This window comes from Delphinus delphis, chromosome 14 (assembly GCF_949987515.2).
Source record: "Delphinus delphis chromosome 14, mDelDel1.2, whole genome shotgun sequence".
Classification (NCBI taxonomy): domain Eukaryota; kingdom Metazoa; phylum Chordata; class Mammalia; order Artiodactyla; family Delphinidae; genus Delphinus; species Delphinus delphis.
Window position 1 is genome coordinate 20873974 of NC_082696.1, and position 14321 is coordinate 20888294.

The window sequence follows — 14321 nt, forward strand, 5'->3', positions numbered from 1 at the left end:
TTATCTTCTGTAGTTTCACCACAGACCACAGTTCCACATTACTTTCCTTTTTTTTTTTTTTTTTTTTTTTTTTTTTTTTTGCGGTACATGGGCCTCTCACCGTTGTGGCCTCTCCCATTGTGGAGCACAGGCTCCGGACGCGCAGGCTCAGCGGCCCTGGCTCATGGGCTCAGCCGCTTCGCGGCATGTGGGATCTTCTCAGACCAGGGCACGAACCTGTGTCCCCTGCATTGGCAGGCAGACTCTCAACCACTGCACCACCAGTGAAGCCCCTACTTTCCTTTTATTCCTCAAATTGAGTGAAACCAATTTTTCCCCAAATACAGTATATACTCTTCCAACATTACAACTTTGTTTACATCATTCCCTCCAACCAGAGGGAATGATGTAATTTGGTACCTAGAAATGGTACCACTTTTAGCAAAAGAGCAAGAAAACCTTTACACAAATGTTACATTCTTAACCTTTCTCTAGAGCTTTATGTGTTCTATTAGTGTCCACTTTTTACAGGACAGAGTTCAAAACTCACAAACCGAACAAGGACTTGGGTTGTCTGGACAGCAGTGCTGGTGGCAGCAACTCCACGCCATGTCTGAGTTGAGGTCCCACAAAGAGTTTTGTCAAATTTAATAAAGTTTAATAAATCCGATGCTATCAAAGCACTGTAGAAAATGAAAAAATTGTCCATTACTTACCTCCATTAGGTTTTAGAAAGTAATGTTTCCATGTAGAACCTGGTTGAATGTGAGAAAAAGTGGAAAGTAGTTGTTGAACTACTACACCTACCTTGGAGATGTACTGCTGATTTTTAAGGGCAAACTTGGGGCCAATTTTCAAGCCTATTCTACTTTTTGGTCCCAATCTTCTCTCTTACAGGTCTTCCCTCCAGGATAAAGGTACACAAAATTGCTTTTCAACTTTCCACTCATACTTTTGCCCTTGTCCTGGAGTTGAGGGAGGCTCATGTACAATTTGTAACCACTGCTGAAAAACATGAAAAGTATATTGCAATTCCTTTTCTGGTCAAAATATGTTCCCAAGCTCTCTCCTTGTTTGTAATACATTAAATAGTAGGCATAATGAGGAAGTCTGTTTATTTTCTATATTAGAAACTCTAAAGGGACTATCTTATTTTCACACATTATAATGTGAATGAAAACAGCAATAGCAAATCTCCTCAGATATAAAAAGACAGGAAGTTTTTAAAATAAACTGTAAATTGCTGTTTAAAGCAGTAATTCTTTAGACGGATATTTTAAATTAAAAGTACAAACCGGGCTTCCCTGGTGGCGCAGTGGTTGAGAGTCCGCCTGCCGATGCAGGTGACGCGGGTTCGTGCCCCGGTCCGGGAGATCCCACATGCCGCCGAGCGGCTGGGCCCGTGAGCCACAGCTGCTGAGCCTGCGTGTCCGGAGCCTGTGCTCCTCAACGGGAGTGGCCACAACAGTGAGAGGCCCGCGTACCGCAAAAAAAAAAAAAAAAAAAAAAAAAAGTACAAACCACGAGGACTTAAATACAAAAAATTTTAAGTCAGGAAGAGTTGAAATTACAGGCAATGAGAAAAGCTGTCTTATTCTTGCTTTACAGGTGAGGACTCTGTGAGCTGTTAATTTAAAAATACCGAGCACTGTCTGAATACAATAGAAACTGGAACAAACTGAAGCTGGGAATTTCCCAATGATTTTATTGAGGTAACTTTTCCCAATTTTATACATATATGCATTTATATATACTTAAGAAAGCTAAACAATGTTCTAAGGCACTTGGAATTGTGCACAGCAAAGTATCCTACAATATTATACAACTACATAGAGCATAATTTTGCTTTTTAAATAACACAAACACCAATACGGAATAAAAAAGATAATACATAGTCTTTCAGGTTACAATAGTGGAATTACATATACATATGTGTGTATACTTGTAGATATTTATACCCACATACTATAATACAGTACAGGTTTAAGAACAACAACAAAAAAGAGAAACTGTCATGTAATCAGTACACAGTTCCAGTTATTTATAGTCACAGATACTATACCTGTGTAATATGTAGGGTTAGATCACTCACTGGAAATTAGAAATCATTCAGTCTGATAACGATCACAGCTTACCAATCTTATCACTTCCACCAAAGCTTGAAATAACGAAAGAATGCATATAGTTCTTTATATAAAAATCACTGTTACACAGAAAAAAGATGACTAGTTTGAGTTTTTAGTAGGTACTAAATCTGGTGAAATTGGTGCAGAATGTTTTGAACACATTGGCACATTTCTAAGCCACAGAAGAAATATTTTAAAAAATAAAAATAAAAATTAGTGCCTATATTTTTAGTGATGAAAGTGGTTTGACCCTAGATTCATTCAGGTTGTTTTTGAATGCGAGTTAGCATTGCCATGGCGATTTCTTGTGGAAGTTCTCTAAGCAGTGTATACATAGTCAAACTATAACAAAACATCCAGTAAGGGAAAAGCCCCCTAAATTGGCAAGTGGCACAAATATCATTGGCATTTTAACATACCACAAAATTGACCTGAGGGTGGAGTGGCATTCTGCCTCATTTACTCCCTTCAATTTATTCTTAAAAAAAAAAAAAGTATTTCACAAGAATTCTTAAGCACCATCTAAAAATTCACAATATAATCACCTTTATTGACTGAGTCGCTCTGCTTCAGAAAAGATATTTAGAAATTTTAGTATTGAAAACAATTATAGTGGCTAACTTCATTCGATCTGTTAGCTACAATACATCCAAATAATTTCGAGACATATTTACCATTCAGTTTTGGAGATAAAAAGTTATGAAAGGAATAAGTATGTTTATGTACTGTTAGTATAGTATAATGTTTCACCTAGGTAAAACTCATTTTGTGTCTGATCATCGTCGAACTATGAACAATATGCAAGCAATCCACAGCTCACCCATGTTTCCTTCATAATTTAGTATTCACAAATCTAAGAAAAGTTGAACTGCATGGCTATATTTATGCAGGGGGGAATTCAAGCATGTGCATGTGGATTAAATGCTTCTTTAATAGGATAAAGAGGCAATTGTTTGGGAACTCATGGGATGCAGCTTACCAGGTGAAATCTAATGGTGATTTTCATAGACCAAGAGTTTTGTTTATGTGGATTGTTAGCTGTCGTGTTTGTAGTTAAGCCATGCAATGATCCTCGTGACACTGACAAGGATTATGACCAACAGTGTAGTTCTGAGGTAAAATTGTGAGGCAAAAAACAAAAACAAAAAAAGTGTACTTCATGTGAAATCTCCCCTTTAAGTACATACAGGGACTAATCAAGCGACTATGCCTGTCGGAACTGCCTAAGCTACTCAATAACCTCCTCCCTGAAGAACCGGTAAACTAAAGCTGCATCAGAAGGCTAGAAACAAAAGGCTAGAAAGATGATGGGGGAGGAAACTACTCAGGGCCCAAAGAAATGCAAGGGAGTCAAGATGATGTTTTGAGATAGACACTTTTTCCTGTGTCCTCAAATTGCAGTAGACAGTGGCATTTAAGGGAGGAGGTACTGCCCTCCCAGGAGGGCATCTGAACATGGGGGAGCGCTTTTTACTTTTCATATTTACAATGGCTGGGCATACAACTGGCATTTAGGCAGCAGGGGCCTGGGAGAGTAAACATCTTGCAATGTGTGGGACATTTCTGTACAAAAAGAATTGCCCAGCTCCAAATGCCAACAGTACCCCACTGAGAAACACTGATGGAGTGCTTTGCTCATATGCGCAGCTGTGCTAGCAATGTGAAAAGCTAAATGACATTTTTCTGTGCAGTAAATGCTAGCCTAGCTAAAAATGACCCTTGCCTATAGGGTTGGCTTTTGGTGGGAATAGCTGCTATAGGATTCTCTCTTTTTGCCAGAAATCTTACAGCGTGTACAATAGGATTTCTTAATTTGGGATAAACCTGTCTTTGAAAAAGCTTAAGTGGGCTATTCTTTCAGTTGTTTTCTAGAAATGTTAATGGTGGTTTGCATTTCCATAAAGAGCTTAAGCTTAATGATTACAAAAAGTAAGTGGAAAGTGAAAATGAGAATGGGTTGGGAGTATTCTACCCTTGTCCTACCACGCTTTGATCACTGCCAAATTATAATAACGCCTCATGCTGCTCTTTGAAACTTGCGTGTCAACTATTTGGAGATGTGCTTTCTCTCAGAAAGATGGTCCTATTAATTTGATGATTACTTTTGCTGTTGCATTCCTGTCTAGGACATATTTCAGCTCCAAAATTTCATTCTGCTTTGGCAAGTAAAACAATGTGACATATACTCAAATGCCCAATAGTGGAAGATCAGCCAGTTCAAGTGGCCAAGGGAAAACTTTGTAAATAAATTGCATCTTAGTGGTTCCTTAGTGCTCATAACATTCTCTAACAATGTGAAGAAATTAATTATTGTCTCAAAGTATATACTTTCACTAGTAAGATTAGGCTTAATAATATGATTGGATCTAGGAATGTTTAAGCTACCATACCGATGAAATGACATAAATTGATGTATCTTGTACTAGCTTGATTCCATCTCACCTATTCTGAGAACGATTTCTCACTCTGTGTGAAATGTGCTGCTGGGACGAATTAAAGAAATAATATGACATTTTTGAAGAGCTTTCACTGTTTAAATGTGGAGATACTACTATGTGATAGACAAGGTTGCTTTTTTCTATTGTGAATACAGTATAATTTGTGAAAGTTGTGTCTGACTCTATTAAGTATAAATACAATGCCTGTTTTTGTGTTAAAATGTGGTACACATTAGGATATGCAATGTTAATGCAGATTTTTCTCTCTTTTAAGTGTAAGTTACTGTATTTTTTTAAGTGCCAATGCAGCACTGAATTAACTGCAGGTTGTAAAACCTGAGTTATGGGTTTTAAGGACTTATCTCTCATTTTCAATATTCGATGATTATTCAAGGGTGTATTCAATTCCTCTACTTCCTTAAAAAGATTTTCACTGACATTTTAGAACATCTACAAACAATATATTTACTAACATAAGAGAAAGATAAGTGATTACAATCATTATGCTAATAAAGGATATGAAAATGAAACCAGAAAGTCGTTTTTTCTGGGTAAATCAGATAGACGAGTGTGCTTTTTTCTCCATTTAAAACAGCTGTTCAAATACCCAAACTAGTTCTCTGAATATTATAGATTTCATCTAAATAATTTTAGGAATTATCATAAAGGTAAACTATATTGAACAAAAAGAAAATGCTAGACATTTCACACCATAGGAAATTATCAGGCAGGGCTGCCAAAAATTAACACTAATCACTGGAGAACTAGTTTTGTCAGCCTAATTGGTAATGACCATGAAGATGCTGATAAAGCTAATGGCATCTTCTTACTACCTTACTGTTACTGTTCTTTTTCTCCATTTTAAAAAAGATGGAAATGGTCACTTCGGTTTTTACAGTCTGTCTAGTTTTTTCCTGCCTGTGACCTTTCTGGAGATGGATTTGTTCTCTTCCTTAATCACATCTTAGGGACCCAGGAAAACCACTCACTTCTACGTCAGCCTAATGTTACACTTTAAATAGGAAAAACCCTGGTGTTGTATTACAACAACCCAATTCACATAAACATGTATTTTTATAGAACTGTAGCTTATCGGTTGGATTGCAGAAATGCTGGCATTAGGCGGATACATAATTCTATGGAGGGTGGTCCACATCTTTGTATCCTTTTAGGGCTGCCAGGTAAGATGGGCTGCTGAGATGGATATGCAGTGTTTCTGCCTTTTAAAATTAGCTACTGGGGATATGGGGATGTATGGATACGTATAGCTGATTCATTTTGTTTGTTATACAGCAGAAACTAACACAACATGGTAAAGCAATTATAGTCCAAGAAAGACATTAAAAAAAAGTAAAATTATCTATTAAAATAGAGCTTCATTCTGCAAAATATAGCTTAGCTCATAATCCTTCCATTCTTTCCATAGCTTTTTATTTAAAGGGTCATTCTAATGAAATAATTTGTGGTTCCAATTCTTAAAAATTAAACTAGTATTGGTTAATTTTTTTGACTTTTAAACTTTTCCCTAAACATGTCAATCATTAGAAGAAAAAGTATGGGTAGTTCATAAATCTGACATATCATACAAGGAAAACAATATATTGAGGGACCAGAGTTTCATTTTTGTACCGAGTGCATCTCAGTGTAGGGAATAAAAAAACTGTATCACATGTACTGCTAGTGGGAAAAAAATGGTTCCTTTTATCAACCAAATAGAGACTTTCTATGATATGTATCTTGAGTGATAAAACAGTGATAAATGTCTTATATTTACCATTTTTATAAGGGCCTTGTGATTAGAAATTAAAATGATGTTCTAAGATTATAAGTATAGAAAATTAAAATAACACTACATTCCTTGGTATTTTTCCCAAGACACTAAAATGACAATAAAACAATATCATAAGGAAAAACATGGCTTCAGCAAAAAACTGGAACCTAGTTAATATCTGTGGCTGGATTTAAACACTATGAAATGGATAAAACTTCAGCCAGAGAAAGACACTTGGGCATGCAGAAAAAGTTTTTCAAAACAAAAATACGTCTTACTCTATCAAGGACATGACAATAGTGTAGAATTCTAGGTTTATTTTATTAACGCATATAGCTGAGTGCAGCAAGAGGTGTCAGCAACGCTGGCTACTTTTGTTAGTTATAAAACGGTCCTGGCTTTTTGTAATAGGCTAAGTGGGACTAAATCTTTTTTTATTTTTGAAGCAAAATCATCCAATTTTAAGTGGTTCTTTAAAATGTAAATGAATGGCAGGATCCAAATTTGTCCACCAGATTAAATGTTTGCCTTTTGGTTGAAATAGAAAATTAGAGTTTTCCATATAATGCACCAGAATCATTTCAGAAAATCCTAGTCCAAACTCTGAGAATAAAATAAAGTCTATTTAGGTCTTGTCTTGTTGTTATACATCTCATGTGTTTTTAATAAAAGGGGCACAAAACAATCATGAAAGAACAATGAAATGCAAGGTGGTATTTACATATGGTCATATGTACTTGGGAGCAGAAGCCATACTATGCCTGTGACTCCATGGAAAACAGTAAGATGACAATAGAGGACTTCTTAATGTAAACGATATTGACTGTAGGCTCATAGGGAAATCTTCCATAACTTTAATCTCACTGATTATTTTGCACTGAAAGTCAATGCTATATTTATGGATGCAATCTGCAGACTCTTAAAATATCAAATGAGGTTCTCCTCACTTACAACTTAGCAGAAATTTTCTGTTCTTTTAAGTCTTTGGGTGAGTATTTTTTTAATCCATGTGCTTAATTTTTTTAATAGCAGCAATCCAACTTAATGCAGCATGGAAAATAAGTAGTTCTTTTCATTCCTATTCAGAGCTAACTGCTGGCAGAAAACTTGCATTTCGCTTAAGTTTTAACTTTGGATTCAGACTTTTTAAAAAGGTGCCATGATTGTCGATATTATCTTCTTCAGATCAAGTACGATGGTTTCAACATTGGAGATAATCAAGCTAGGGAAAGACCAAAAGATTTATTTCTAAAGCCTGCTACAGATTTATAGGGTCGAATAATTACGTCTGACTTTATTCCCAGTCCTATAATCCTCGTGGAAGGTTGGTACATTAGGTAAGGAGTATTAAAAAAAAAAAGTAAAGTATGTCTAGCTATGCTACTTAAAGCATGCAACAAAATTTGGGTAAGCATGCTTATTAAGAGTCAGTAAAAGCCTCTCGCATTTAAGAAAAAGGTACATGAAAACACTCAGACTTATTTCTGGCAACTGAATTCACTGGCACAACAAAAAAATAATGGTACGACACTGTACCAATATAATGATGAAACAAGAATATTCTTCTAGGGTCAGGTCTTTAGGAAATCCACCTTGGGTGATTAAACTCCCAAATCCCTTAATAAGTTCTCAACTACCAAAAGCCTACTTTGAAAATAACTTTATGCTTCCATTTCTTCTTTTCATTAACATAATGAAGTACTTCTCTTGCTTTCTGATTTTCAACCCCCCACCCCTCTCCAGTGCTCAGAAATTCCATTCCCCATTCTTCTTTAACTTGCACTCTTAAATGTGGCTTTCTGGCAACAGGGAACCAGCGATTGTCTTCTGCTCATCTTCTTTGATTAAAACTCCTGATGAAGAATAAGTGGTGTAACCATGGTATCCCCTTACCATCAATCCACATGCTGGACAGCAGAGTCGCTGCACCCTTCCCTTTGCTTGTTGGCCTATCCGGGCTGTATAGGTGGGGAGCACGTTCCACACGCTTCCTTCACCACAAGTTAAACGGAAACACACACATTCAAATCCCAGTGCAATATCAGGTTTTCAGGAAGCGAGGATTCCCCCAAAGATGATCAGTCTGTTTCCAAAGAGTCCCGCACTTCATTATGGACGATGAAATCTGAAATATGAAACAGAAACTCTGTGAGACAGTAGAGAAACACAACTCTGCATTCAGTGAAATGAATAAGTTACAGCAATGCTTATGATCAAAGGCAGCTCTAGCATCCCCAACTGAATTACTGTTCTAAGTTACTGTCAGAACAGAATACCATTATAAACGTCATGTGGAAAAGCAGAGACAGCCCCTCTACAAAAGATGCTGCTGGGGCTTCCCTGGTGGCGCGGTGGTTGAGAGTCCGCCTGCCGATGTAGGGGACGTGGGTTCGTGCCCCAGTCCGGGAAGATCCCACATGCCGCGGAGCGGCTGGGCCCGTGAGCCATGGCCACTGAGCCTGCGCGTCCGGACCCTGTGCTCCACAACGGGAGAGGCCACAACAGTGAGAGGCCCGCCTACCGCAAAAAAAAAAAAAAAAAAATCAGATTGGGCAACAAAGTAGCCAATGGACCAGGAGAGATTTAGAACCTTTTAAAGCGAAGCATTTTCCTGGAAAGTGTCCTGCTTTTAATTTCCAAAAATTAGCAGGACACTACAATTTGCTACTATTTGCCCATGGATCCATTAGAGAAAGAGTTCACAGACTGGATTTTGTTGGAAGGTCAGGCCATCATCAGCACAGCTTCTACGTTGGTGAAGAAAAGAAGATGACTAACCAATACTGTGACTGCAATAATATGCTGACAAAGCTGCAGGGGGTCAGAAGTGCTACCTCAGGACTTCCCTGGTGGTCCAGTGGGTAAGACTGCGCTCCCAATGCAGGAGGCCCAGGTTCGATCCCTGGTCAGGGAAGTAGATCCTGCTTGCCGCAACTGAGAAGCCCGCATGCCGCAACTAAGAAGTTGGCACGCTGTTAACTAAATGATCCCACATGCTGCAGTGAAGATCCCGTGTGCCGCAACTAAGACAGTGCAGCCAAAATTAAAATAAATAAATAAATGTAACCTCTCTTCATATGCACTGCCCAGATCTGGTCAAAAAACCCGTATATTTTCTTGCACTATCCAATCAGAAAAGGACATTTATATCCTATTTAAATTAGGCATCTTATCTTCAAAATCAACTCTTAAATTTTATGGTTAGAGGTCCTAAAAATGCAAATTATTCTTAAGTTTGGTACTACTCAGTGGTTTGCGTTCATTTTAAGGTACATGAAGTTCAGCTTTACCTCGGGGGAAGTTTGCCTATCTAACAGAATGACAGTTTTGGCTTTAGGCTTCAAGTTGATGAAGCAATAAATAGGTTTCCTGTGCTCTCAGGATACTTAAGCTTTTCGTCCACCCTTTCTTCAGAACTTTCCTGCAACTCAAATTTGAAGTTATCTATATTTTCTTCTTCTTGTTAAAACTGCAATAAATCTTTCTTATTTTCATACTGTTGAGAGGGAGTGAATAGGAGGAAAAAGCTAATTTTAAGTCATGGAATTCAGGTAAAGATAGTTATTTTCCATAACAGTTCCTCTACAAATTAATATATAAAAATGTCCTCACCTTCCTGTAAATTCATTCAGATAATATAAAATATGAAATTACTCACAAAGTGTAAAATATTACTTTCCTATAATTTCCTAATTGATATATACAGAAATCCTGAATAATTCATTTTCCCTTTATTTAAAAGGGTTTAATGGTCACGGCACATACACTTACGTTAAACAAATGAGGAGACTCTCCTAAACCACTGTGCCTTGTTCAACCGGAGTCAGATGACATGCTGGATGGGATTTTGTTAGTCTGAATAGGCAACCATGCTTGCAACTCTGGTGGTCGAAGCAGCATTTTGCAATTCTTTTTAGTTTCTGTCCAGGTATTAAATAAATGGAGCACCCAAGAGAGAAATGAGTATGCAGAAGCAGCCTTCTCATTTCTCTGTAGAGGGGCCCTGAATTAATGTTTATTGAGGTCACAGGTGTAGTTCTTGCCATGTCACATTTTGATAAACCTATCTAGAAGCTCAAAGAGTGGTTTAATTTATCTGTAAATCCACATTGGATAGTAATAACTTAAGGTGTCACAGAATGAGAAAATTTCTTTAAATACACACACACACACACACACACACACACACACCCCTCAACATAGCTACATTAGGAAATTTGAAAGGTAGAGAAAAGGAAAGAAAACACCTATAGGCTCTCTCTATAACAAATCATTAAGAGTTTTTTTAATAAGGTTTGGCATTATTTGCATTTATTTATTTCTTTATTTACATTGAAGTACCATTGATTTATAATATTGTTGGAGTTTCAGGTATATAGCAAAGTGATTCAGTTTTATATATATATATATTCAGATTATTTGCCATTACAGGTTATTATAAGATATTGAATATAGTTCTGCATGTTATACAGTAAATCCTTGTTGCTTATGTATTTTATGTATAGTAGTTTGTATCTGTTAATCCCATACTCCTAATTTATCCCTCCCACCCTCCGTTTTCCCTTTGGTAACCATAAGTTTATTTCCTATGTCTGTGAGTCTGTTTCTGTTTTGTATATAGATTCAGGTGTATTATTTTTTAGATTCCATACCTAAGTGATATCGTATAATATGTGTCTTTCTCTGATTTACTTTGCTTAGTATGATATTCTGTAGGTCCATCCATGTTGCTACAAGTGGCAATATTTCATTCTTTTTTAAGCCTGAGTGTTTTAACATTGTTTCTTATTTTTCTTCTATGCATCTGAATTTTAAAATAAAACAAACCACTGCCATATATATACATAAACATATACACACACACACACACACACACACACACACACACCCACACACCTTTAGTCAGTATCTGGATTTTTCCACTTAACATTATGCCAATAATCTCTTGAGGTCCATTCTGACTCTAAGAGTTGTCAATTTAATGATCCTTTGCTTAATATAATAAGCAAACAATTTAAAAGCTAATAAAATTATATATATGAAAATGCTACTTTGCATACTCTAAAAATGTTCTTATTTACAAAATTCAAAGTCTGTTTTTAAAAGCAATATTCTCTCTTGATTATAAATCTGATACATGTTGACATTTAAAAAAATTTGGAAATCAGAAAATATCCAAAGGTTATAACTAACCATAGATCCTACCATTCAACTGTAACCATTTTAAAGTTTAGTTTTTACGTAAATTGTTTTCAAACAATTTACATGTCTTTATAATTTAGAGAATTATTTTCAATTGTAGAAATCCCATTTACTATGGAAAGAGAAGTGGGTTTTCTTTGCCATGGTGATCTGTTTCCAGAATGCAATGGCCCCATTTAATAGTACAGTGCCCTTCAAATGGTCTTCTGGGTTTTGAACAGTAGGCTGGGTGGGCAGCTGCTGAGGGGGAGAAAAAAACAGTATGTGTCTGGACAGGCAGCAAGTGTTCTAAAAAACAGAGGTTAAATCGTGGTACCTTGCAGGCCAAAGGATGAATTCTTATGGGGACCAGTTATCCTCATGTTTCTCACATGACCCTAGAATGCATTCCAATTCCAAGAGCCATCTGGAGAAACTGGGGGAATTAGATGAAAGAGTGGATCGCTACAATCCCTCTTCAGGTCAGACATGCAGAGAACGTACTCCAGGATGGAGTTTTCAGAGGTGTCTTCTCGGTACAGGAACAGCAGTAATACCACAGTATTACTGCCAGCACACTCTTCATGAAAAGCCACCATGATGGACTCCTCATTTACAGAAAGAGGACTTCGGAAATAGATCCTTCATTTTTTTCTCTTAAATATTTTTTTCTTGACTAGGTAATAAATTCTTATGTTTCAAAAATTCAAAAGGTTCGTAAGGGTGAATAGTGAAGTCTCCCCCACCATGCCTGCCCCAGTCATCTGATTTCCCTCCCAGAGGCAAACCAATGTTACCAGCTTTTTGTGACTCTCTGCAGAGATGCAGAAGCAAAGGAAGCTGTGTATAGGAATGCATCCTCCCAGTGTTGACTGATACATCACTGTGTGGGAGATCATCACTGGATGAAGAGGTGCCTGGCCAGAAGAAGCAGGGCTGTCTCAACCCTTTTATGAACCACTCTAAATCACAGGCAGTTAATAGGTTTTGATTTTGAAGGGAAGGCTTACTTGATATAAGGAGATAACATCTGGCACTAATGAGAAAGGCTAATAAGTGAGCTGCTCTCTATCTGGGTTGCATTTAAATGGCCAGGTCATGATCCATGGCATGTTTATTCCTTCCAAGGGTGGCTGAGACTAAAGGCACCACCATCTCCTACATAAGCAATTTTCTAAATGTAAAACATTATCATATGTTTGTATTATTTTGATAAGACTAAGCAGTATTTACCAAACCTTTCACCTTTTAAAAGAAATACTGAAAACAGCTTAAAAAATCATAAGTATTATTTTTATGTCTCAGAGCCTAAATATTTCTCTACTGGAATACAATTCTAATGATGTAATATACATTGATGGAAAAATCACAGGAGACATTTGCTTTACTGCCAAGTTTTAAAGAATACTTAAGCAAGGAATATTTGTCTTAGTGATATGAATATTTAATTTTTCCTTATCCAGAAATTTAATTTTCTAAAAAATTGAACTATAATTGACTTATAATATTATATTTGTTTCAGAAATACAACATAGTGATTCAGTATTTTTATACATTATGAAGTGATCACCATAAGTCTGTTACCATCTGTCGCCATACAAAGTTATTACAATATTACTGACTATATTCCCCATGCTGTATATTACACTCTAATGGCTTATTTATTTTATAACTGGAAGTTTGTACCTCTTAATCCCCTTCACCTAATTCACCCCTTCCTCCACCAGTGTCTTTAAAAGACATTTTTAAGAGGGTTAACCAATACATTTTTGGGAAAACTTTTAAAGCTTACCTTTGTATCAGCTGTTAAAAAAAAAAAAGCCTATGATTTTCTCTTGAAATACAGTCATCCCTGTTTGCATCTATTAATATTTGCTTAAACAATGAAGATAACAATTGACTATTTTACGGCACACACAAACACTCCAAATTTCTATAGATGAATAAATACAGAAAAATAGCCAATAGAATTTTAAAGGTGAAAAAGACTCCATCAGATTTAAAAATATACTACAAATCTATTCTAATTAAACTGTGTGACACAGTGCCAGGACAGACAACAGCTCATTAGAACCCAATACAGAATCTGGAAATTGATCCTTAATGGTCTTCTTTTAATAAAGAAGAATTTCACATAAAGGGGGAAACAAATGGCATAGGGACAATTGATTATTGATTTAGAACAAAGAAAGTCAACAACAACAAAAATAGAACACAGTAAAGTTAGCTTACTCCTTTGAATCATACATACAAATAAATGCCCGATGAATGAAAGATTGAAGTATTAAAAAAAAGCACATATAAAAATCAAAGATGAGTTTTATAATCTTGGCCATCCTCCATAAGACACAAAATAATGAACTAAAACATAACAATATACACAAATTTGAATATGCAAAAATTTAAACAAAAGACCATAAAAAGAGTTAAAACATTAACTACAGATTGGGGGAAAGTATTGTGACACATGTAACAAAGGGCCGATAGCCACAATATTTAAGGAAGTTGTACTAATCCATATGAAAAATACAAACAACTCCAAAGAGAACTGGTCAAAGCACATCAAATTAGAAAAAAATCAATAAAAATATATAAAATGCCTAACCTTACAGAAATCAATGAAATAGGATATTACTGTTCATTCTCTAGAACCCCCACCACCCCAAAATACTGATGAAGGTGAGTAGACCAGTCATGTTCATAAACTGGAGGTCGCAATGAAAACTGTGTCCTTTGGAAAGACAAGAGCATAGTAATCTCTCAAAATGTTAGAAAATATATATTTAGTGGATACAGCAAATACTCGTATACTACACAAATATTGGC

The 14321-nt window shown here is 36.2% G+C and overlaps 1 protein-coding gene across 1 annotated transcript in view; it reads right to left on the bottom strand.

Annotated features, from left to right (window-relative positions):
• Positions 1–1670: 1670 nt before the first annotated feature.
• PHACTR2 (phosphatase and actin regulator 2) overlaps positions 1671–14321 on the bottom strand; it is a 130870-nt gene continuing 118219 nt past the window's right edge. Inside the window, exon 13 of the mRNA XM_060029862.1 lies at positions 1671–8439. Within this exon, the coding sequence (XP_059885845.1) occupies positions 8424–8439 (16 nt within the window). The 3' untranslated portion in view covers positions 1671–8423. The remainder of the gene's footprint in view (positions 8440–14321) is intronic.